Raw genomic sequence first — 26,158 nt, 5'->3', positions numbered from 1 at the left:
TGGACAACAAACTAATACCATGTTGTCAACGTGTTGACTGCTTCTATTAGGATTTTGTTTATAAACTAATAAGTTTATTATTCAATGGTAATTTTGTATTAATATGATTAGTTTATGTTGATTAACTATTCAATTAATATCGTCTCAAACTTATCCAAACTCAACACACAAATTTGCTTATATTCCACCAAAATAGGCTCTTCAAAAGTCGGGAAAAAAAGTCGTAAAAAACATGGGACCTGAACCAACAATGTAAGGTGTTGGCGCATGTAAGGCCTATCCCAACCTGTTTAAAGTTGCCTTAGATGAGTTAATCCCAACCTTTTTAAGGTTGGCATAGAGTGGTCTATCCCAACTCTTTAAAAGTAGGTATATGAATGCTTAATTCCGACCTTTTTTGGGTCACCTATTTCCTCCTATCTCAACCTTTTTTAAAGGTCGGCCTTGACTAGATCTTTGCCAACCTTTCAATAAAGGTCGACCTATGTTGAATTATGCCAATGCTTTTTTCAAAGCATTGCGGTACCTATACCAATGGTGCTAACAACGATGTTTTCGGAATCGTCAAGATAATCTATGCCAACTTTTTTTACGTCGTCCTAAGTAAAAAAAAATGTCATCGTTGGCCTATACAATAAAAATTGTTGCATATAGGCATAAAATTGCAGAATGGGTTTTATTATAATTAAATTTCATTAATTAATGCAATTAAAGTTGCATATGGGCATAGAATTGCGGTTGGATAGGCAGAATGAGTTTTAATTGCAGCAGTTAAATACACTATTACACCATGTTTGGTTGGGTGTATTGGCATAGCCAATACACCCCTAATCGGTGAGCCCCACTTAAGCTCCCTTTATTCCGTTGTTTGGTTCATGGTAATGCTATTACGGGTGTAATCCATTACTGCCCTAATCGGTGAAATCCACCGATTTGTAATACAGCCATTTTGCTCAGATTAGGTGCTGCATCCAAATCCCTCCCTGTTTTACCCTCCCAATTGGCTTCCCCATTCCGTCGCCTCTTCCTTCGTTCTACCTTCGTTCTACATTTGCCTCCCGATTGGCTTCCCCATTCCTTCGCCTCTTCCTCTGTCTCTCAACCTCTTCTTTTCTTTTCTTTACAACCAGTCACTCTTTCGTTTTGCCTTCTCAACCAGTCGACCTTTTTCTTTTCTTTTTCTCTGTGTCACTCCTTCGATTGCTCTCAATTGATGGGTTTCCAGGTTACTGCTACTGAAAGGTAAAGGTTTCTAACTCTCTTTTGCTCTCAATTATCCTGTAATTGTTCTAACTCTCTTCTTCTCTCTGTACTGAGTTTTAATGGCTGTCTTGTTAGTGTCTTCTTCATTGCACTTTCAGGGCCTGATCATATAAACTTCATCGAAACACGGAATCTTTTGTTTCTTCTTCTCTTTTGCTGGAGTTTTTTCTTTAATTTTCGGTAAAAATTTCTTACTAATCTTTGATTTTGGTTGTTTTCTCATTGGTTGATCTTTACGGCCCTCATGGAATCAAAGACCTGAAAGTTTAAAGGGAATTTTCCTTACTTTCTTGATAAAATTCAATTTAAAACATTCCAATAATTTTTTCCACCTTGTGATTGGTAATTTTCCACTTCTTAATTCTTTTTGAATAATTGAGTTATCTACTTCGTTATTAGATGATTATTGTTATGATTATTTGAAGAACAGCAACTTGTGTACATGGAGTTTATTTTGTTCTAATTGCGTGACAGGTTTTCGATGCTTAGTTGCATGTTAAACAGAAATCCAGAATGATCCTATCAATGCAAGAAAAGTCACAGTTTATTCCAATTTACAATCATTTTTTTCTTTTTCTATGTGTGTTTTTATCTTGTTAGGATTAGACTTGCTCATATTCATTTTCGTTCAGTATGTTGTTTTTGCTATTAGATTTTCATTTTTCTGGATTGTTCTTTTAAAAAATGAATGATTTTGCCTAGTAATCTAATTTAATTTGTGTTTTTATGTTATGGGGGGCTAAAATGATTAGTATTCTTCTCCAGCAAAGAGAATGAAGCCAGAGGTTTCTTCGTTGAATCCCTGTGCAGCATCATACATACCACTTGCCAAAAGGGAGGGTTCCATAGCTAAAGATATTAAGGCTGGAAATGAGTCTGCTTGGTTTGATCCTTCCTCACGTAGCAATGCTTCACTTGAATCTGCAATCCCTGGCATTGGAAACCACCTGGTTGCACTGAAAAGCGACCCTGGTCATGGTTCTTTGATGAAAAATCAGGGTGAAATGAGTGGCGAGCAGATTATGGATGAGGAATTCGACATGGATTTGGAGTATCTTCCCATGATGTTCCCCGGTTTGTCCAATGACTCTGTTCTGGATGTCTACATGGCTAATAATGGAGACTTAGAAGCCACTATTGACATGCTGAACCAACTTGAGGTAAATTTTGCCTATCTTTATTTTATAATTTATATAACTTGATTGTCTAAGTGGTCTTGCTGGATTCGTTTTCTATATTATTTTCATCTCGAATGTTTCCTATATTATTAGCTCCTCTTACTGTTCCATCCTGCAGATTTCCAAATGTCCCTCTATGAAAGTGCTAGTAGTGAAGTAATTGAATTTATGAATAATTTTCTGATGTTGTGGGTAACATATTTCACTTGTTTTAACTGTATGACATCAAAGAGTTAAGGATGTTAGTCTGCATTCAGGCCTATTTCAGCATAACCATGGTTTTTCTTCATTTGTTTTAATCCTCCCTGTGCAAATGATAGAGATTTTTCCACCTGTTTTTGTCTCCCACCTTTTGAACTTTCATATGATTTTATACATTGATTTATGTCAATGATTTCCCCACATATTTTGTTCTTATGGATCGTATACCTTCAGATGCTTTTATTGTTTTTATTCACCTCACTTTCAGTTGAATATATTATAACTAAGGGTTGTGTAGTGTTATCTTGTTCATATAAATTTGTTTGGAAATTTACCTATTCTATAATGCCATTAATAATGTATGCTAATTTGAATATTGGGGATAGGATGTTTTCCTCATGCTGCTTGCTTCTTGTTTACTCATTGTACGGCAAGTTCTTTCTTTGGTTTCATTGGAAGTGATTTCTGGAGTATTTGTGATTTTGATTCTTGAATTAGTTTATGGTTGGGATTAAAAAATGCACCTTTTTGCCCTTATTTCAGTATTCATGTACATTGGATAGTTCTCTTTGTTAGATGTACACTGTTGAGTCCTCTGACACTCTTCCCGACACATTAGATATCGGTGATATCTCTGAATTTATCTTTTCAGCAAACTGTGGTACTCTTAAACTGAAGAATGTGGCAGGTGAAACCGGCGCGTCTTCATCAGGCTCTACAGAATCAGCTGTTACCTCCTGACTGACATTATCAAAGGGGTTTCAGTGTTTCTAGTTTTAGTTGTATCTCTCAGTGGATAAGAAGTGTACACAAGTAGGGTTCTTCTTCAAGTTTGAGAAATGTAGTACTTTGCTTTTAACACTTGAAGGGTTTAACATTGGATGTGTAGTTGTATGCTGTAACATTTGTTTGGTCGCTCAACTTTTTCTACATTTGTTTGGCGATGGAAGAGTATTTGTTTTGTTTATGCCTTTGCTGGGGGTTCATTTTCTCTATATAATATAATAACTTATATTAGAAGTAAAATTGTATTTTGCTTTCTACTAAAAGAATGGGCAAATTAGTTCGTGTACGTAAGATTAAAGAGCAAACTAATCTTTTTGTTAAAAATTTCATCCATTTTTATAATTAAAACCGGTCTTTATATGTCGGCATGAGGTACACGTGGTACATTACATGTAATTGTCTGATTATTTTTATTGTTAACAATTGATCTTTTTACATAGTTTGTGATATATGCACAAATGAGGTGAAATTTATTAAATTTTATTCACTGAATCTATCAATTTTCAAATTTGGAAAATCAGTCGACTTGCAACGACTTTTTGGATAGGATCAAACATTCTTGGATTGAGATATTTTCATAGTGTTTGGAGATCTCTTAATATAAGAATATTAATTATTAAGAATTTTATTAAATTATATATTTTAATTATAATATATTTAATAATAATTATGTTTAAATATGATTAAAATATTTATTATTGATATTAATAATCTTATTAAAATTTAAATAACAATAACAATAATAATTTACCAAAACAAATTTCTGCTAATTATTAAGAATTTTATTAAATTATATATTTTAATTAAAATATATTTAAAAATAATTATTTTTAAATATGATTAAATTATTTATTATTGATAATAATAATCTTATTAAAATTTAAATAATAATAACAATAATCATTTACCAAAACAAATTTATGCTAAGGGTATTCTAGTCATTTTAGTTTTTTCCATTATGTTATTACACCTCTATTCCATTCAACCAAACACAAGATTACTATTACGCCTCTATTCCATTACATTCAACCAAACAGTTGATTTGCTATTACACCTCTAATCCAATACACCTCTAATCCAATACAGCTCTAATCCAATACACCTCTAATCCAATACAGCGAACCAAACGCACCCTTAAGATTGAAATAGATATTTAAAAATATAAATAGTGTTGCAATAAATTCATCAGTAATCACAATCTACATTCAATAATTAACCATTAAAATTAAGTTAGAAATTATATATAAAATTATATTTTAAAATATTATTTATTCAAATTCAATCTAATATCAATTATCATGTTTTAATTAAACTTATATATTATTATGTCTTAATTTCATAACCATAATTTAGTGAAACGCTATAAAATTTATGAAAATTTAAGAAATAATTAAATATACAATACTAGTGTGATGAACAGGGTAAAAAATTAGTTTCACTTATTTCAATATATTGAAAATTAACCTCTGTATGCAACGAACAAGTAAATTAAATAGAATTGAAAAGATCGAACACACAAAATTTAACGTGAAAAAACTCCTCAAATAAGGATAAAGAACTATAGGCAAAAGGAGAGTATAAAAGATGGAGAGAATTAAATGAAAACTCAAAGCTCCGCAAGAAAAATCCTTCGAAACAAAGAACAAAATTCTCTTAATCTAAATATTTCTGTTGTTGTAAAACCTGAAGTAACTAAATAGGTTGAAATTCGTAGCATATATGACTACAAGAACGCTAGTATAATCAGAATTTAAGTGGGATACTAAAACAAAGTTTAACTGGGAGAAAAAAGTTGAAAATTTTGGACTACACGTCGTGACGTGGCTTGATATGTCATTGGGACGAAGCCTTGTTGCTCACTGGGACAAGGAATACTGTTTGATCAAAATAAGAGGCACTCTCCCACACAATAGAAGATTTAAATTTATAAAATTTTGTAATATATATTTGGTTTAATTTAAAAAAAATAAACATATTATAACATAATACGAAGCGATGACACTAACAAGTGTTTATGAAATTGGTAACAGGAAGAAGCACATTAACCCAACATGCTCAACATGCAGATAAGAAAAGGAAAAAGCAAGCTGCCTCCAAAGCTAAAATTTTCATGTGGAAATGCACATATGAAGTTTTACCAGCACCTACCCACCTTAATCATAGAGGATTGAATCTCCCTTTTTGCCAAAGCCACCAAGAGAGCATAGAACACATGTTGAAATACATCCAAAACATGCATGATGATGGGATTCGTGGTGGATGGAAAGATGGGATTTGTGGCAATATAAAATTGAAGATAAGGCATAAGCTTATTTTATGTAACATATAAATGATGCTTTGGTGTTTGAATCATGTATACGTAATTTGCGTGTTAAATACATCCAAAACCTGAATGTTACTTAAATATGATTTAGCTAAGGCTTCTAATTTCTTTCGGTTATTTGCATATACAACCCTACAGTTTCATTAATGTTCTTAAGTATATATCACTTAACTTGATAAACTTAGAGATCTAATATTAGAATTTTAATGTCAAACTCTCTCGATAGTTTTAGTAATTCTAATACAACTCTTTCGCTTTTTGCCTCTATTGAATTCCACAATCTAATCACGCTAAGAATGTGATTGGTTGAGTGAAAACATGGAAAGATAAAAGAAAAGACTAAAATATATAGTGAAAAGAAAATAAATTTTGACAATCACAAAATGAAACTTAGAACTCAGTAGACGAACTTTGAACAATAGATAAAAACCGATACATTGATTTAAGCTCTTTTTACATCAAGAGTATTTATACATACCATTTCAGATATAATTAACTCAAACTAATTATAACAAGCCAGCTTACTAACACAATTGCCTCTGTCGAGTCACGTTGCTAAATCACTAACATTCACCCATCATCTTTATGTTTTTGTTCACTCATCAGGAACCTCCTTTACTCGCAATCGGTCTCACTTTGTTGACTCCAAAATTGATATTCGTAGGGAAAAAACAAGCAGTATTAAGATTAGTTTCAACTGCTTCAAACACTAAAAAAGAACAAGGCAAAAATATTCACTATGTTAACACATTGTACAACAAGTGATTTTAACCTCTAACAGACACCACCTCTAAATTTCCCCCCTTGAAAAATGAACAAAATAAAGTGCTCTTAATTTAGCGTACAACTTATACAAGTCTCAACAATATATAAGTAATTTAGACATGCTAGTATATCATATCAATTACAATCAATCTGTTATTCAATTCTGTTATTCAATTCCACACAATAAGAGGCACTCAAATTTGATCTACAATTCTGTTATTCAATTCCACGACTTAAGCACGTTAAAGGCAAAAAAGGGGAAAGAAACTATAGGGTGGTAACGGAGAGGAGTAAAGACCAAGCGATTAACATAGAACTGTTGGAAACGCGAATTAAGTCAACAAAGGAAATTAACCCCCTCTATGTATTGAAATGAATAATGATCCACAAAAATAAACTCCCTCCACCAACCCTCCTTCTGCTTTCAGAGAATAACAATATAAAAGGAAAATACGAGCACAACACAAATACTGCTACCAACATTAAACAAATATAGAAATAATAATGTTATTGTCGAAACCTTTATTTTAAAACGAAGACAGAGTCGCCACCAATGCTTTTTATCAAGGTGTGATTGGATCACCTCGAAATTTAATCATTTTAATAAAATAGTAAAATTACTAAAACTGTGATTTTCGGCCTACAAAATCCAAGAAGTAGGTTTGGGAGTCGATTACGTATGAGGAAGGATTAACACTTATAATGTCCAAAATTGGTACCTAATTGATTACTTGATGTCCTAGTGTCGAAAATTGAAAATTTAAGAAGAATTTAAAATGCCACCTCTTATATTTCGAATCAACTAAGAATAAGGGTCGTGTCCCGTAAGTTAGGGGCACAGCATCATGAATCCTCAAGAATAAAGAGTATTTGTCGTCTAATTATTATTTAAACCTTATAAATTTTGATCTTATTTAATAAGGATGTTCAATTACATTGGTTCAAGAAAAATGTCATACCCAGTGAGTTAGGGGCACAACTTCTCGAGTCCCCTAGATAAAGAACATTGCCTCGGTTTTAAAGACTACTTATGCATTGCGCAAAAACCGATGCTACTCTAATGCTACATGCGATTAACTTATTTGAGCGTGGTACAAAATAAACAAGTGTATGTAAGCATAATATACAATAAAATAAAATAGCTACATAGATACAAATGAAATAATATTATAATAAAAGAATAAAATGATTGTAGTAATAGTAATGAGGGTAAAATAGTCAATGACGATAATAATAACATGATAGTAATAATAGTAATTATAACCATGACATAATTAACACCATATTTAATGACAAAAATTTAAAAATATAACCACTCAAGGATGAAAATAAAAATTGCATAGATTAAAGGGGCAAAAATGTAAATATTCATAAATTAAAAGTGCTGAAAATTAAAAAGCAGAAAATAAAGGGGGTGAATTAAATAAATAAAAGACTAAATTGAGACTAAATGAAACTGAAAGTATAAATGACAAGAAAAACAAAAAAAGGATAAATTAAAATAAATTAAAATGTAGGGATTAAAAGGACAATTATCCTAATCCTCTATACACGTGTCACTCCCCAAAGGGTCAACGGTAAGAGGACCAAAAATAAAAAAAATTAAATTAAATGGTGGAATTTAAAAAGAAAAAAATCAAATTCAAGACAATATTAAAAGTGCCTAAAAGTGGAAGGACCTAGGCAAAAATTATCTCATCCTAAAAAAAGCACGCAGATCCTGAGGGGATCCGGGTCGAGTCGTCGGGTTACATCAAAATAACGTCTTTTTGGGACTTCTGAGACCAAGTCAAAACGGCGTCGTGTCACACACCCTATTTAAGTTTAAAAAATTTGAAAAAAAAAAATTTGTGCTCTGTTCTTTTTTTTTTAACTTCCTTCGTTTTTTCTTTTCTCTCATTATCCCCAGGTCGGTCATAGGGGCGGTGTGGCTTCACCTTGACCGTCGGTCATTGGCAACAGAGACCGCCGCCTCTGATAGCCGGATGAAATTGGCCCTTACAGTTACATTTACCATGCACAAGAAGCATGAACACTGATAGCGTCGGCTATAAATACAAATCTAAAGTGGTGGGCTATTAGGCTAAATAACAATACATATATAAGCAAACAAACAAGCTTGAGATTCAATCCCAACCTAATAGAATAATGCAGTATAAGCTAAGGTTGTTCCTGCCTCTAGGCAACAGTAGTGGAAGCACGGTAAAGACTTGGAACTACGACAAGATCGTTTTTCCTTCTCACAGATACACCAAACACCTCAGTCATGTCTATATCTTCCTGCTTCATTCCCCTTGGTAGCTTCCAATCAAAATGGAACAACAGTTGAGCAAGCGGTAGCTCTGCAGTTGGCAGAGCAAATAATATGCCTGGACATACCCTCCTTCCTGCCCCAAATGGGATGAACTCGAAATTTGTCCCTATGAAATCAACTGAACTGTTGACAAACCTTTCAGGCTCAACTTTTCAGGCTCAACCCAATGATTAGGATCTCTCCCGATTGCCCATGCATTCACAATGACTCTGGTCTTTGCAGGTATTTCAAATCCATTAACCACACAATTCTTCATACTTTCTCTTGGAATCAATAAAGGTATAACAGGGTGCAGTCTTAAGGTTTCTTTTATAACACACTTGAGATATTTAAGTTGATGAATGCCTGTTTCATCTACATTTCCTTTGCCTTGGAATACCTGCCTTACCTCTGCTTGTGCTTTTGTCATAACTCTTGGGTTTTTAATCATTTCCGACAATGCCCACTCTACAGCTCCTGCTGATGTCTCACTTCCGGCACTGAAAATGTCCTAAAACAACATAATAAATAACATCATGGCCATTAAAATTTGTGAACAACTACCAAAATCCAGGTGAATGTAATAAAAGAAAATGGACTCACTAAGATGACGGCTTTGACGTTGTTGTCAGTCAAGGGAAATTCACCATCCTCCTGAATCCTTAAAAGAACATCAACCAGATTTTCCTTGTTTTCATCTTTACTTCTGCCTTTTGCTCTACTTTCTTTGTGATCGTTAACAATATTCCCAAGTATCATGTCAGCTTCTCCATGAATCTTTTCAACTTTATGCTTTAGACCCAAAACAGTATCCAGAAATTTAAGTGAAGGAAAAAGTTCGGAAACAAAGAAACTAGAATTCACCTTGGTTTCCTCTGTAACAACTGATATGAAGGCTTCTTGATCTTTGCATTTCTTGCCAAAGGCTGCCCTCGCTGTTATGCCATAACTCAGTGAAAAGACTTTGTGGCTCAGATTCACAGCCGATCCTTCATTTGGTTTTATGGTTTCGACGAGATTCAGCACTTCCTCTTCTCTTATGGATTGGAAGGAAGCGACCCGAGTCGCATTCAGAAGCTCCGATGTGCAAATTTTTCGCAGATTTCTCCAATAGTTTCCATATGGTGTAAAGGCAATATCAGTGCACCCGTAAGTTAGAATCTTAGCCGAAGCGAGAACAGGCCTATTAGCAAAGACAATATCATGGGTTTTCATAATATCTTTAGCCATTTCTGCAGAAGAAACGACGACAGTGGAAATTTGACCGAGTTGCAGGTGCATGATGGCGCCATATTTCGTAGCCAAGTCACGTAGGGTGTGATGGGGTAGACCAGGACCGGCGAGCTGGTGCAGATTTCCGATCAAAGGTAATTCCTAGCTTTAGATTTCCTTATACTAGTGATTGCTGCCATAAACAAAACCAGGAAGAAGGTGATGAGGACCTGGAATAAGGATATCTGCAACTCCATTGTTAGTTAGTAACATAAAGAAGACAAGCTCGAAAGGAAGATATCAAATGAACTGATTTGTTCTTCTTCTTCTCTGGGGGAAATAAGGCGAAAATTACAGGTGACGTGTCTTTTCATTTACCGGTATGATTTCAAATTATTTCCACATTTTTTGTAATAAAATGATATTTCCATGTTTAAAAAATGTCATGTATTTTACTATTACATATAATTATTATTAAAAATTAAAATAAATTTTAAAACTTTAAAATAAATAAATTACACTTAAAAACATACCGTCAAACTGAATTTCCATTCAATATTTTCGGCTTTTAAAAATGGAAATCCAATCTGACTATGTCTAAAAAAACAAAACAAAAACTGTGTTCAATTCGATTCGAAAAACTCGAAAGAAAAAATTTAAATTTTGAGTTGTTTGATTCAAGTTATTTGAATTAAATGAATCAACTCGAAATTTTTTTAAATTTTAAGTTCAAGTTGAATTTTTAAATTCGAATAATTTAATTAAATCGAATATATTATTTTAATAAATTAAAATTATATTATTATTTTTCATCTACCCAAAACCCTTTTGGTCCTATTTCATTTCTTCTCCCAAAATCAAACCCCTCGACCCCCTAAATTAAAGTATCAAACCCTCCTTCCTTCTTTAGTCTTCTTCTGTTCTTTATCATTCTCTGGGTTTATTCATTTCCTTGTGGGCTGTTTCTCACCTGTTTTCTCTGGGTTGTACTTGTTTCATCAGGTAATTTCTTTTTTTTTGTTCTGTTAATCCTTTTAGGGCTTTTTGAATTTTTTTTTGTTCATTTGTTGCCATTTTTACAACTTTGATTATTCCTGTCTTCTTCCTTTAACCATAAATTTTTTGTTCTATTGACTGTAGTATATTCTTAATTTGTGAATTCCATTGGAAAATCTATCTGGATTTTCCTTAAAATATAATTTCCATTGAATATCTATACACAATTTTCCTTTATATATATGAGCTCAACCAGAACCATTTGAAGTATTTTTCTTCTTAATTTTTGGTGAGTATTTTTTTGTTGTTTTAAGCTTTTAGGGTTTGTGTTTAAAATCGACTTTGTTAGAGGTTTTTAACATTGAAAAGAAGAGAAATTTTGTCTTCCACCATTAATGGCATGTGTTGATGTTGTTCTGGATTGTGTTGGAGCAGCCTACCTCCAAAGAAACCTTGTCTACTTAAATGTCGATGGTAGACTTTTCATCATTGGGTCCATAACTGAATTTGTTGCAGAACTAAACATCGCAGCTATGTTCGAAAAACGATTTTCAATACAAGGTATTAATCATGTTATAAACAACTGCCGACCAAACCCTTTACTGTATATTAATATGTTGCAAGACAATTGAAAGTGGGAAGCCTTAAAAATGAATGCATCCTTTTAGGGAAAGTCACCTTCTCTAAGCGACGAAACGGGTTGTTGAAGAAGGCTTATGATGGATGCTCGTGAGAAGAAGTATAAGGCTCTCCTCAACGATTGTATGGTAAACGGGACATCGAGTAAGTGAAATACTTACTAATAGAACTAGATTGTCAATAAGTTTCCTGATGGTTTAATATAGATCGATTGTTGTTATTTGGCTATTTGTTTGTGTTGTAACTGAACGTTAGCTTCTTATTTGATGTCTTCATTGTTTTCTCAACCAATAATTAATGGATATACTGATGAAAATTGTTGATTTAGCTTCAATTTATGATTCTTTGGCTATTACTGAAATATTCTTCCCATGTGTTCATGTTGTTTCTCATCTAACTCATTTAAATAGAAAAATTACATTGTTACTTTAGCACTTGTTAATGTAGTTGAATTTTAAACTAGAAGGCCTGATGATGAGGCATTTAGTTCGGATGATGATGAATGAGGCTTGCTGCATATTATATATGTTAGAGCAGTTGATGAATGCAATTGTCCCAGAATTTTTTGATGTCATTGGAAACAGGTAAACAACATGTTGGCAACACATTCACTGAATGCAAATTACCAAGTGATGTAATGGACAACAAACTAATACCATGTTGTCAACGTGTTGACTGCTTCTATTAGGATTTTGTATATAAACTAATAAGTTCATTATTCAGTGGTAATTTTGTATTAATATGATTAGTTTATGTTAGTTAACTATTCAATTAATATCGTCTCGAACTTATCCAAACTCAACACATACAAATTTGCTTATATTTCACCAAAATAGGCTCTTCAAAAGTCGGGAAAAAAAGTCATAAAAAAATGGGACCTAAACCAACTATGTAAGGTGTTGGCACAGGTAAGGCTTATCCTAACCTGTTTAAAGTTTCCTTAGACGAGTCAATCTCAATCTTTTTAAGGTGGCATAGAGTGGTCTATCCCAACTCTTTAAAAGTAGGTATATGAATGCTTTATTCCGACCTTTTTTGGGTCACTTATTTCCTCCTATCCCAACCTTTTTTAAAGGTTGGCATTGACTAGATCTTTGCCAACCTTTCAAAAAGGTCGACACCCTATATTGAATTATGCTAACGCTTTTTTCAAAGCGTTGCGGTACCTATACTAACGGTGCTAACAACGATGTTTTTGGAATCGTCGAGATAATCTATGTCAATTTTTTCTACGTCGTCCTAAGTAAAAAAAATGTCATCGTTGGCCTATTTTGTTGTAGTGATTACAATAAAAATTGTTGCATATGGCATAGAATTGCAGAATGAGTTTTAATTGCAGCAGTCACATACACTAATAAGATTGAAATAGATATTTAAAAATATAAATAGTGTTGCAATAAATTCATTAGTAATTACAATATTTAAATTTAATCAACAATTTACATTCAATAATTAACAATTAAAATTAAGTTAGAAATTATATATAAAATTATATTTTAAAATATTATTTATTCAAATTCAATCTAATATCAATTATCATGTTTTTAATTAAACTTATATATTATTATGTCTTAATTTCATAACCATAATTTTAGTGAAACGTTATAAAATTTATGAAAATTTTAAGAAATAATTAAATATACAATACTAGTGTGATGAACAGGGTAAAAAAATTAGTTTTCACTTATTTCAATATATTGGAAATTAACCTCTGTATGCAACGAACAAGTAAATTAAATAGAATTGAAAAGATCGAACACGCAAAATTTAACGTGAAAAAACTCCTTAAATAAGGATAAAGAACTATAGGCAAAAGGAGATTTCACTATAATAAAGGAGAGTATAAAAAATGGAGAGAATTAAAAAAAAAACCCGAAGCTCCGCAAGAAAAATCTTTTGAAACAAAGAACAAAATTCTCTCAATCTAAATATTTTTGTTGTTGTAAAACCTGAAGTAACTAAATAGGTTGAAATTCGTAGCATATATGACTACAAGAACACTAGGATAATCAGAATTTAAATGGGATACTAAAACAAAATTTAACTGGGAAAAAAAAAGTCAAAAAATTTAGACTACACGTCGTGACATGGCTTGATATGTCATCGTGACGAAGCCTTGTTGCTCACCGGGACGAGGTGTACTGTTTGATCAAAATAAGAGGCACTCTCCCACACAATAGAAGACTTAAATTTATAAAATTTTATAATATATATTTGGTTTAATTTTAAAAAATAAACATATTATAACATAATACGGAGCGTTGACAGTAACAAGTGTTTATGAAATTGGTAACAGGAAGAAGCACATTAACCCAACATGCTCAACATGCAGATAAGAAAAGGAAAAGCAAGCTGCCTCCAAAGCTAAAATTTTCATGTGGAAATGCACATATGAAGTTTTACCAGCACCTACCCACCTTAATCATAGAGGATTGAATCTCCCTTTTCGCCAAAGCCACCAAGAGAGCATAGAACAGATGTTGAAATACATCCAAAACATGCATGATGATGGGATTCGTGGTGAATGGAAAGATGGATTTGTGGCAATATAAAATTGAAGATAAGGCATAAGCTTATTTTATATAACATATAAATGATGCTTTGGTGTTTGAATCATGTATACGTAATTTGCGTGTTAAAATACATCCAAAACATGCATGTTACTTAAATATGATTTAGCTAAGGCTTCTAATTTCTTTCGGTTATTTGCATATACAACCCTACAGTTTCATTAATGTTCTTAAGTATATATCACCTAACTTGATAAACTTAGAGATCTAATATTAGAATTTTAATGTCAAACTCTCTCGATATTTTTAGTAATTCTAATACAACTCTTTCGCTTTTTGCCTCTATTGAATTCCGCAATCTAATCACGCTAAGAATGTGATTGGTTGAGTGAAAAGATGGAAATAAAAGAAAAGACTAAAATATGTAGTGAAAAGAAAATAAATTTTGACAATCACAAAATGAAACTTAGAACTCAGTAGAAGAACTTTGAACAATAGATAAAAACCGATACATTGATTTAAGCTCTTTTTACATCAAGAGTATTTATACATACTATTTCAGATATAATTAACTCAAACTAATTATAACAAGCCAGCTAACTAACACAATTGCCTCTGTCAAGTCACGTTGCTAAATCACTAACATTCACCCATCATCTTTATGTTTTTGTTCACTCATCAGGAACCTCCTTTACTCGCAATCGGTCTCACTTTGTTGACTCCAAAATTGATATTTGTAGGGAAAAAACAAGCAGTATTAAGATTAGTTTCAACTGCATCAAGCACTGAAAAAGAACAAGGCAAAAAAAAACGATGAATACATTATATATTTTATGTAGTTCGTTTTCCCTACATCTTTAGGGCCTTGCTCAAAAAGAATATTCACTATGTTAACACATTGTACAACAAGTGATTTCAACCTCTAACATACACCAAATTAGACTTTTCATTTTTGTACTTAAGATCCAAACAACTCTCCTCTAAGTTTTCCCCCTTAAAAAATGAACAAAATAAAGTGCTCTTAATTTAGTGTACAACTTATACACGTCACAACAATATATAAGTAATTTAGACATGCTGGTATATCACATCAATTACAATCAATCTTTTCTTGAAACTAGCATAATAATATACATAAATAATACCTTCAAAATTGCTTAAGATAAGTCTTGAATCTTCAGTAAATACTTTCAACTTCTACCTAAATTTAAGAAGTTGATTCCTTTTATTCAAATTCAAATAAATCTCTAAGATTTGTTGCTATCTTTCATTTAAATATTAAGAATGGACTAATTGTCATCCAAGATATAGTTAATTTTAACGATGGCAAGTTTTCTAAGTAAATAGTACCAATCAGTTGACATTGGTCCAGCCACTACTTAAAATCTGTCTCAACAAAAATATTCAAATTTAAATATTATTTCAATCACATTAAATTTAAAATTTTTTAATTTGCGATATTATCACCTATTATCCCAAAATAAAAATGATTTAGCTTTACCGATTGAGTTTTAATTCGATTGATTTAGGCATTAATACTAGTGTAAGAGTACATGGATTGAAAATGCGCCGAAACATTATACAAAAAAAGAAAAAAAAACATATATGATAATAACCTATTTAAAAAAATTATCTTTATAAGTTATACTTTTATTTAGCAACTTCATATTTCAGTACTCAATTCTGATCTACAAGTCTTTTATTCAATTCCACGACTTAAGCACGTTAAAGGCAAAAAAGGGGAAAGAAACTATAAGGTGGTAACGGAGAGGAGGAAAGACCAAGCGATTAACATAGCACTGTTGGAAACGCGAATTAAGTCAACAAAGGAATTAACCCCCTCTATGTATTGAAATGAATAATGATCCACAAAAATAAACTCCTTCCACCAACCCTCCTTCTGCTTTCAGAGAATAACAAATATAAAAGGAAAATACGAGCACAACACAAATACTGCTACCAACATTAAACAAATATAGAAATAATAATGTTATTGTCGAAACCTTTTCCTTGCCTCCCAACTTTTATTTTAATACGAAGACAGAGTCGCCACCAATCTTTTTATCGAGGTGTGATTGGATTACTTCGAAATTTAATCATTTTAATAAAATAGTAAAATTACTAAAACAGTGATTTTCGGTCTACAAAATCTAGGAAGTAGGTTCGGGAGTCAATTACGTATGAGGAAGGATTAGTACCCTCATAATGCCCAAAATTGGTACCTAGTTGATTGATGTCTTACTGTCGAAAATTGAGAATTTGAAAAGAATTTAAAATGCGACCTCTTATATTTCGAGTCAACTAAGAATAAGGGTTGTGTCCCGTAAGTTAGGGGCACAACATCATGAATCCCCGAGAATAAAGAGTATTTATCGTCTAATTTTTATTTAAACCTTATAAATTTTGATCTTAATAAGGATGTTCAATTACATTGGTTTGAGGAAAATGTCATACCCCATGAGTTAGGGGCACAACTTCTCGGGTCCTCTAGATAAAGAACATTGCCTCGATTTTAAAGACTACTTATGCATTGTTCAAAAACTGATGCTACACTAATGCTACATGCGATTAACTTATTTGAGCGTGGTACAAAATAAACAAGTGTATGTAAGCATAATATACAATAAAATAAAGGCAAAAATAAAATAGCTACATAGATACAAATGAAATAATATTATAATAAAAGAATAAAATGAATGTAGTAATGGTAATGAGGGTAAAATAGTCAATGACGATAATAATAACATGATATTAATAATAGTAATAATAGTAATTATAACCATGACATAATTAACACCATATTTAATGACAAAAATTTAAAAATATAACCACTCAAGGATGAAAATAAAAATTGCATAATTTAAAGGGGCCAAAATGTAAATAGTCATAATTTAAAAGTGCTGGAAATTAAAAAGCCGAAAATAAAGGGGGTGAATTAAATAAATAAAAAACTAAATTGAGACTAAATGAAACTGAAAGTATAAATGACAAGAAAAACAAAAAAAGGATAAATTAAAATAAATTAAAATGTAGGGATTAAAAGGACAATTATCCTAATCCTCTATACATGTGTCACTCCCCAAAGGGTCAACGGTAAGAGGACCAAAAATAAAAAAAATTAAATTAAATTGTGGAATTTAAAAAGAAAAAGAAAATCAAATTCAAGACAACATTGAAAGTGCCTAAAAGTGGAAGGACTTAGGCAGAAATTATCCCGTCCTTAAAAAAGCACGCGGGTTGAGTCTTCAGGCTATATAAAAACGACATTTTTTTGGGGCTTTTGAGACCAAATGGCGTCGTGTCGCACACTGTGATATCCCGAAATAGGGCCTAACCGGAATAGTAGTTTCGTAACCACAAATCCGAAGTGAAATGGTTTAATTTTATAAATTTTTATTAGTTAGTGATTGATTGGAATATTGTGTGAAAATATGGATTGGAAATTTTAATGATTTAGTGCCTAATTGAATTTTTAGGATTAAATTGAGAAAAATGTAAAGTGTGTCTAATTAGTGATTAAATGACTTAATTGAATTATTGCATGAAATTGGAAGTGTTTATGTGACAACTAGACAATAAATTAGTGCTATGGACACAAAAGGGTAATTCTAGGAAAATATCTAAGTAATGGGTCAAGGGCATTTTTGTCCAAATTGAGAAAAAGACAAAATAAAGTGAAAATAAGTGTCCATCTTCTTCAAAATCAGACGCTTTCTGCCAAAAAAAAATTCATGTCACCATAGCTAGGGTTCTTGATTTTCTAAGCTCAATTGTAAGTGATTTCTTGCCCCGTTTTTAATTATTTTCGTATTTTTATGCTTATTGAAGCTTGAATTTCATGTTTCTACCATTTAATTTAAATGAAATTAAAGTTTAAAAATTGACCCATTCATGATATAATTGTAAATTGATTAGTGATGTTAGATAATGATTGTTTGAAGTGTTAATTACAAGTTTTACTAGATGAATTTCAATGAAAATGTTGAAAATGGACTAAATTGTGAAAGATGGTAAAGTGTGCATGAAGTTGTGATTTTATGAAATTGGGGGCTGTTATGAGCATGAAATTGATTTAGTGAAGTTTGAAATTTAAGAATTTAGTGAATTTTATTTTTACGAGCTTTGGGACAAAAGTAGAATTTTTAAAAAGTTATGGAAAAAAATGTAAGTTCGTCAAAATATTGTGTATGAGTTGTATTTGAATGAAATATTGATAAAATGCATTAAATTGGGTTAATATAGATCAAGAAAGAAGAAATAGTGGAAGTGATCGGGGAAAAGAGAAGGTTATCGACTAATTTACAAAAATAGTCATTTTGCATCCGAGGTAAGTTATGTGTAGATAATAGCAATATATTTTTATAAATTGTGAATTACATTGATATGTGAATCAATATTGAATGTGGAAGGAAAATTGTTCATGAATTATTCAAGTGATAAAGTGTTAAGTGTAAATTCCCGGTTGAACTTATGAATAGAAGTGGATACAAGTGACATGTCACTAGAGATCAGTGTTACAGTGTTACAGTGAGTCCCGGGTGCTGGGTGATCTAACATGTGTTGCAGACACCTGACAGCTTGTGTGAGCAGGCCCGTGGACATTTCCAGTGTTATTGATCAGTGGTAGCTTCGGCTACATTTCAGTGGTAGCTGCGGCTACATATCAGTGGTAGCTTCGGCTACATATTAGTGTGGCACTTATGTGCTAATTCTCTACGTATCCGTGTATATTTCGAGTATTCAACGGGATTAATAATGAGTTAAAGTGAATATGAAATGAAGTGTGTATGCTGGTACAATTGAAAAAATGAGCATATGTGATAAAGGTTAAGTGTGAAAATGTATATGCAAGTGAATTGGTAATATTGTGCATGTGTAAGTGATTGAAATTGCTAAGAAATGTTTTGATTAGTTATATGTTAAAAGTGTTAATTATTAAATGAGTACCTATTATTTACATGTAACTTACTAAGCTATTAGTAGCTTACACCTTTTTCTTTTCCTTTGTTTTATAGTGTTTCGAGCTTGCTCGAATTGGAGATCGTCGAAGCTCGTATCACACTATCAACAGATATCTAGGTATTATGTGTTTTTAAAACATTTAAAGCTATGGCATGTATAGAGTCTTAATCATTTTGAGTATGTTCATATGATATGGCTAAGATTAGTTATTGAAATGGTTAGTAAAGACTATGTTTTGGTGTTATGTATGGGTAAATGATAACTATAAATAGTAGAAATGGAATTAGAGAGTGAATGATATATAGAATTAAAGCTTATCAAGTCTATTTTTACATGAAAGAAACGGTGTAGGCAAAGGAATTTTATATTTTGAGATATTTGAATTTAAGTGAGACAGGGTCAGAATGGTTTTTGAAGTCCCCTGTTCTGAATTTAAAAAATCATTATAAATTGTACAGAAATAATTATAGGTCATAATTTATATGTCTAGATTCCTTAATGAGTCTATTTTCAAAAGAAACAAATGATAACCTTATATTAATTCTTTACAATGATATACTTTATTTTTAGTGCCAAGAGGTCAGAACTGTCAAGTAGTGAAACAGGGGAGATTTTAATGAATAAACTGTACTAATTGGCTAAACCAAAAATTCTAAAAATTTTATGGTAAGAAGGTATATGAGTTTAGTTTCAGGAAAAATTTACGGATTTAAATTTTGGGTTTTGTAACTCAAGATATAATTAAATTAGCGACAGTCGCGCAGGTGGACAGTTTTGTTGTGAATAGTAAATTTAATTTTAAAAGCAAATTTTTATGCTCCAATTTGGTAAGTTAAATTGGATGACATCTCGTACTCGATTCCGGTGACAGTCTCGGGTAAGGGGTGTTATACACACCCTATTTAAGTGAAAAAAATTTGAAAAAAAAAATTTGTGCTCTGTTCTTTTTTTTTTTTAACTTCCTTCGTTTTTTCTTTTCTCTCATTATCCCCAGGTCGGTCATAGGGGCGGTGGGGCTTCACCTTGACCGTCGGTCATTGGCAACAGAGACCGCCGCCTCTGATAGCCGGACGAAATTGGCCCTTACAGTTACATTTACCATGCACAAGAAGCATGAACACTGATAGCGTCGGCTATAAATACAAATATAAAGTGGTGGGCTATTAGGCTAAATAACAATACATATATAAGCAAACAAACAAGCTTGAGATTCAATCCCAACCTAATAGAATAATGCAGTATAAGCTAAGGTTGTTCCTGCCTCTAGGCAACAGTAGTGGAAGCACGGTAAAGACTTGGAACTACGACAAGATCGTTTTTCCTTCTCACAGATACACCAAACACCTCAGTCATGTCTATATCTTCCTGCTTCATTCCCCTTGGTAGCTTCCAATCAAAATGGAACAACAGTTGAGCAAGCGGTAGCTCTACAGTTGGCAGAGCAAATAATATGCCTGGACATACCCTCCTTCCTGCCCCAAATGGGATGAACTCGAAATTTGTCCCTATGAAATCAACTGAACTGTTGACAAACCTTTCAGGCTCAAACTTTTCAGGCTCAACCCAATGATTAGGATCTCTCCCGATTGCCCATGCATTCACAATGACTCTGGTCTTTGCAGGTATTTCAAATCCATTAACCACACAATTCTTCATACTTTCTCTTGGAATCAATAAAGGTATAACAGGGTGCAGTCTTAAGGTTTCTTTTATAACACACTTGAGATATTTAAGTTGATGAATGCCTGTTTCATCTACATTTCCTTTGCCTTGGAATACCTGCCTTACCTCTGCTTGTGCTTTTGTCATAACTCTTGGGTTTTTAATCATTTCCGACAATGCCCACTCTACAGCTCCTGCTGATGTCTCACTTCCGGCACTGAAAATGTCCTAAAACAACATAATAAATAACATCATGGCCATTAAAATTTGTGAACAACTACCAAAATCCAGGTGAATGTAATAAAAGAAAATGGACTCACTAAGATGACGGCTTTGACGTTGTTGTCAGTCAAGGGAAATTCACCATCCTCCTGAATCCTTAAAAGAACATCAACCAGATTTTCCTTGTTTTCATCTTTACTTCTGCCTTTTGCTCTACTTTCTTTGTGATCGTTAACAATATTCCCAAGTATCATGTCAGCTTCTCCATGAATCTTTTCAACTTTATGCTTTAGACCCAAAACAGTATCCAGAAATTTAAGTGAAGGAAAAAGTTCGGAAACAAAGAAACTAGAATTCACCTTGGTTTCCTCTGTAACAACTGATATGAAGGCTTCTTGATCTTTGCATTTCTTGCCAAAGGCTGCCCTCGCTGTTATGCCATAACTCAGTGAAAAGACTTTGCGGCTCAGATTTACAGCCGATCCTTCATTTGATTTTATGGTTTCGACGAGATTCAGCACTTCCTCTTCTCTTATGGATTGGAAGGAAGCGACCCGAGTCGCATTCAGAAGCTCCGATGTGCAAATTTTTCGCAGATTTCTCCAATAGTTTCCATATGGTGAAAAGACAATATCAGTGCACCCGTAAGTTATAATCTTAGCTGAAGCGAGAACAGGCCTATTAGCAAAGACAATATCATGGGTTTTCATAATCTCTTTAGCCATTTCTGCAGAAGAAACGACGACAGTGGAAATTTGACCGAGTTGCAGGTGCATGATGGCGCCATATTTCGTAGCCAAGTCACGTAGGGTGTGATGGGGTAAACCAGGACCGGCGAGCTGGTGCAGATTTCCGATCAAAGGTAATTTCCGTGGCCCTGGAATCAACCCTTGAGTTAAATTCCTAGCTTTAGATTTCCTCATACTAGTGATTGCTGCCATAAACAAAACCAGGAAGAAGGTGATGAGGACCTGGAATAAGGATATCTGCAACTCCATTGTTAGTTAGTAACATAAAGAAGACAAGCTCGAAAGAAAGATATCGAATGAACTGATTTGTTCTTCTTCTTTGGGGGAATAAGGCTAAAATTACAGGTGACGTGTATTTTCATTTACCGGTATGATTTCAAATTATTTCCACATTTTTTGTAATAAAATGATATTTCCATGTTTAAAAAAAGTCATGTGTTTTACTATTATGTATAATTATCATTATTAAAAATTAAAATAAATTTTTGTCATGGGACACACTTAAAAACATAAAGTCAAACTGAATTTCCATTCAATATTTTCGGCTTCTAAAAAAACCAAAACAAAAACTGTGTGGTTAGATTTCATTTTGGCCAAGGTTTTTGAATTAAATTATGCATATTTCATAGTACTTGTTTACATGTAACAAGAATAGTTTTCCACAAGAAAAAAGCCGTAATTTACATGATTATCTAAACTTACTACAAATTTATATGATCCAAATCTCAAATCCATTTATTATGTTGGTTTCCAAACACATAATTTGTGTGTTTAAATACATCCAAAATTTATCTATTTCATATAACTAAGCTCATATATGATTTAGCTATATGGGTTTAAGCTTTTATTTTCTTTTGGTTACTATTTTAGAAAATTGTACTACCAAGCTCAGAACAAGTAGTAACATTGTTTCATTCAAAATAACAATTGTGCGAGAATAGCTATATCCGAAACAACTATTTTCAAAATAGGGTTTCAATTAAGAGCAAGTGCCATCTAGTGTAGATGTCATTTGAAAATAGCTCATTTTTTGGATAACGAAGATTTGGAACAACTCTTGTTTCGAACAATTGTTATGTTCATAACAACTATGGTTTGGAACAATTTCTATTTAGAACAATTATGTTTCTAAGAAGAGTCATTATTTAGAGTAAGCTCTTCCAAGAAAAGCATCACCACAGAACAACTCTTGTTAAAATAAACTCTATGTTGCGAACAATTCATGTTTTGAACAAGCTAAAATGATCCTTATTCAGAAACAACTCTCGTTCAAGGACAACTCTTCTTTAAGAATACATTGTGTTCTAAAAGATGTTTTGCATATGTGTTATAGGGTACTACTTCACCAAAGTAGAAGATGTGAAAATAATCCTATAACATGGCCGGGTTCATAAGTAGTCTTTACTCTTGGAATATTCCAGAGGGCCTGGATTGGTGGACCAGATATGGAGGAAGTTAAGAGGTTTCCTCTTAACCTTTTCCTTAGCATTGAGGGCTTTTTCCTTCTTTCAAAAACATAGTGAACTCTTATTCTATCACACCCTATGTTGACACCATTTTTTGGGATGAAAAATGGGGTCGACTTGGGTTTTGAAAAATGAAAACGAAAATGGGAGTCGCCACCGATCCTTTTTGATGAGGTGTGATCGGATCACCTTGAAAAGATGGTTGTTTTTAATAAACTATTTAATTTTATTAAAACAACGAGTTTGGTCCATGAAATTTAGAAAACGGCTTCGGGAGTCGGTTACGTACGAGGAAGGATTAGCACCCTCGTTACGCCTAAAATTGGTACCTAGTTGATTACTTAACGTCTTAGTGTCGAAAAACTGAAAACTTTAAAGAGATTTAAAATACGATCCTAAAAAAAACTTAAATGACATGGATTAAGATTCAAGAGGATATTTGGCTATTCGGTCAATCGAGAAATCGAAACCCAGCGCATTAGGGCACGTTCCTCGAATTTCCAAACGCAAAACATTGCCTTATTTTAAAATTTTTTAAAAGGATATTTAGCCATTTGGTTGAACGAGAAAAATCGACACCCAGCACCTTAGGGCATGTTTTCTCGAATTTCCAAACGCAAAACATTGTCTTATTTTAAAATTTTTTAAAAGGATATTTAGCCATTTGGTTGAACGAGAAAAATCGACACCCAGCACATTAGGACACGTTTTCTCGAATTTCCAAACGCAAAACATTACCTTATTTTAAAATTTTTAAAAGGATATTAAGCCATTTGGTTGAATGAGAAAAATCGACACCCAGCACCTTAGGGCACGTTTTCTCGAATTTCCCAATTGCAAAACATTGCCTTATTTTAAAATTTTTAAAAGGATATTAAGTCATTTGGTTGAACGAGAAAATTTGACACCCAGCACCTTAGGGCATGTTTTCTCGAATTTCCAAACGCAAAACATTGCCTTATTTTAAAATTTTTTAAAAGGATATTTAGCCATTTGGTTGAACGAGAAAAATCGACACCCAGCACATTAGGGCACGTTTTCTCGAATTTCCAAACGCAAAACATTGCCTTATTTTGAAATTTTTAAAAGGATATTAAGCCATTTGGTTGAATGAGAAAAATCGACACCCAGCACCTTAGGGCACGTTTTCTCGAATTTCCCAATCGCAAAACATTGCCTTATTTTAAAATTTTTAAAAGGATATTAAGCCATTTGGTTGAACGAGAAAAATTGAAACCCAGCACCTTAGGGCATGTTTTCTCGAATTTCCCAATCGCAAAACATTGCCTTATTTTAAAATTTTTAAAAGGATATTAAGCCATTTAGTTAAACGAGAAAAATCGACACCCAGCACCTTAGGGCATGTTTTCTCGAATTTCCAAACGCAAAACATTGCCTTATTTGAATTTTTTTTTCATTTTTGATAAATCCGAGTAAAATGTAAGATAATGATAATAATGATAATGTAAATATCACAAGCAAAATAAGAAAAGATAAATAAATAAGATGGCAAATATATAATGAAAAGAAATCAACAAATAAAAGTAAATAAACAAATAAAAAAATTAAAACACTTAAATAAAATAATAATAATGAGCATGTAAATAAATAAATAAATCAACACCTAATAAAACAATAGTAGTGAATAACATTATAATATATATATATGTATGTATGAATGAATTTTAAAAAAAAAAGTATATAAAAAGGTTTGTTTTAAATTATAAATATTGTATATAAGTAGGTATATGTATTTATGAAAAATAAAAATATGTATATAGATATATAGATATGTATATAATTTGTAAAATATGTAAAAATATATAACTATATATAAGTTATAAAAAATAATGTATGTATATCATAAAAATAAATACATGTATATATATATCGAGATTTGAATAAAAAAATATAAATAAGTAGGTAATAATAATAATAATAATAATAATGCTAAAATATGAACTAAATCGAAATAAAAACAAAAGTATTGGGCGAAATCGAAATAAAACAAAAAACAAAAAAGGATTAAATAGTGACGCGCGCTGAAAAGGGGGACCAAAATGGCAAATACCCCGAAACACCAAAACGCTGCGCTTTGATGGGGACTAAAATGAATCAAAAATAAAATTATGCGGCAAAATTTAAAAAACAACAGGGATCGGATCGAGCCACAGCGCAAAAGCGGAGGGGCCTATTGCGCAAATAGCCCCTCAACTGAAAAAACACGCGGATCCTTGGGTGCGGGTCTGGTCGACGCGCGGATCCCCTCACCAAAACGGCGCCGTTTTATATTTGATATAAAAAAAACAAAAATTTTCCATTTCATCTGATTGTTTTTAAAAAAACGGAGAGAAAAGTCTCTCCTTTTCTCTCAAGTCCGGCCATGGTCTGGCTTGGAATTTTCGGCGGGTCTCCACCGCAGAGCCACCGTATGTGGCGGCCAGAGATTCAAAATCAGACCTTTTTGTTCCTTTTTTGTAGCCCATGGCCTCTAGGCCACAGATCCGGGGCCGACTCTCGTGAATCAAGGGCCAAAGACGCGAAAACGGGACAAATCCGTTTGTCTTCTTGTTCTCCGGCGTGGCGTAGGAAGAAAGGTACCTCCTTTTAACCCTTTTCTTTTTAGGTTTTTGAGAAATGAAATCGAAATAAAAATATAAAAACCTATGAAAAAATAAAAGAAAACAGAGAAAATAAAAGGTGAAATCACCTTGCGACTTTGCTTTTTTATTTCTTGCTGTTAATCTCTATTTTTTGTTAGAAATAGTACTCGAAAGAAACAAAAGAGTTACATATTCGGCTTTTATAGCCGATTCTCTACTGCTTGTGTTCTTGGCTTGTTTGTTCTCTTCCTTGCAGGTGACGGCGCAAGTGGTGCTGGTGACGTGACTGCGGCGGTGGCGACGTGATAATGGCGGCGGTGGCAGAGAG

The 26,158-nt window shown here is 32.6% G+C and overlaps 2 protein-coding genes, 1 long non-coding RNA gene and 1 pseudogene across 7 annotated transcripts; 2 read left to right on the top strand and 2 right to left on the bottom strand.

The window, feature by feature from the left end:
- Window positions 1-798: 798 nt before the first annotated feature.
- On the top strand, window positions 799-3,609 carry LOC107916382 (polyadenylate-binding protein-interacting protein 5). Of its 3 annotated transcripts, none has more exons than XM_041092173.1 (3): window positions 849-1,242; window positions 2,016-2,423; window positions 3,219-3,383. In XM_041092173.1, the coding sequence occupies exons 2-3, from the start codon at window positions 2,037-2,039 to the stop codon at window positions 3,381-3,383; spliced, it is 552 nt and encodes a 183-aa protein (XP_040948107.1). In that variant the 5' UTR covers window positions 849-1,242; window positions 2,016-2,036. The 3 variants fall into 3 exon arrangements, 2 of the variants coding, with proteins under 2 accessions (XP_040948107.1, XP_040948108.1); XM_041092174.1 differs by having other exon boundaries at window positions 861-1,242; window positions 3,295-3,609; XR_005912945.1 differs by lacking the exons at window positions 2,016-2,423; window positions 3,219-3,383 and adding an exon at window positions 1,362-1,430 and having other exon boundaries at window positions 799-1,242.
- Window positions 3,610-8,618: 5,009 nt separating this feature from the next.
- LOC107903995 (desmethyl-deoxy-podophyllotoxin synthase-like) lies at window positions 8,619-10,326 on the bottom strand (annotated as a pseudogene).
- A 500-nt stretch (window positions 10,327-10,826) lies between these two features.
- LOC107903996 (uncharacterized) lies at window positions 10,827-14,203 on the top strand. Of its 3 annotated transcripts, none has more exons than XR_005912943.1 (4): window positions 10,827-11,023; window positions 11,453-11,578; window positions 11,686-11,800; window positions 13,953-14,203. It is a non-coding gene; the product is annotated as an uncharacterized lncRNA (long non-coding RNA). The 3 variants fall into 3 exon arrangements; XR_001686055.2 differs by lacking the exon at window positions 13,953-14,203 and adding an exon at window positions 12,120-12,492; XR_001686054.2 differs by lacking the exon at window positions 13,953-14,203 and having other exon boundaries at window positions 11,686-11,983.
- Window positions 14,204-20,264: 6,061 nt separating this feature from the next.
- LOC121216762 (desmethyl-deoxy-podophyllotoxin synthase) lies at window positions 20,265-22,091 on the bottom strand. Its single transcript, XM_041092172.1, has 2 exons — window positions 21,111-22,091; window positions 20,265-21,018 (listed from the first exon to the last, which is right to left on the bottom strand). The coding sequence occupies exons 1-2, from the start codon at window positions 22,008-22,010 to the stop codon at window positions 20,392-20,394; spliced, it is 1,527 nt and encodes a 508-aa protein (XP_040948106.1). The 5' UTR covers window positions 22,011-22,091; the 3' UTR covers window positions 20,265-20,391.
- Window positions 22,092-26,158: the final 4,067 nt, after the last annotated feature.

Source organism: Gossypium hirsutum, chromosome D05 (assembly GCF_007990345.1).
Source record: "Gossypium hirsutum isolate 1008001.06 chromosome D05, Gossypium_hirsutum_v2.1, whole genome shotgun sequence".
Classification (NCBI taxonomy): Eukaryota; Viridiplantae; Streptophyta; class Magnoliopsida; order Malvales; family Malvaceae; genus Gossypium; species Gossypium hirsutum.
Note: the sequence above shows the minus strand (reverse complement) of the source record. Positions and strands in the feature narration are given on the sequence as shown.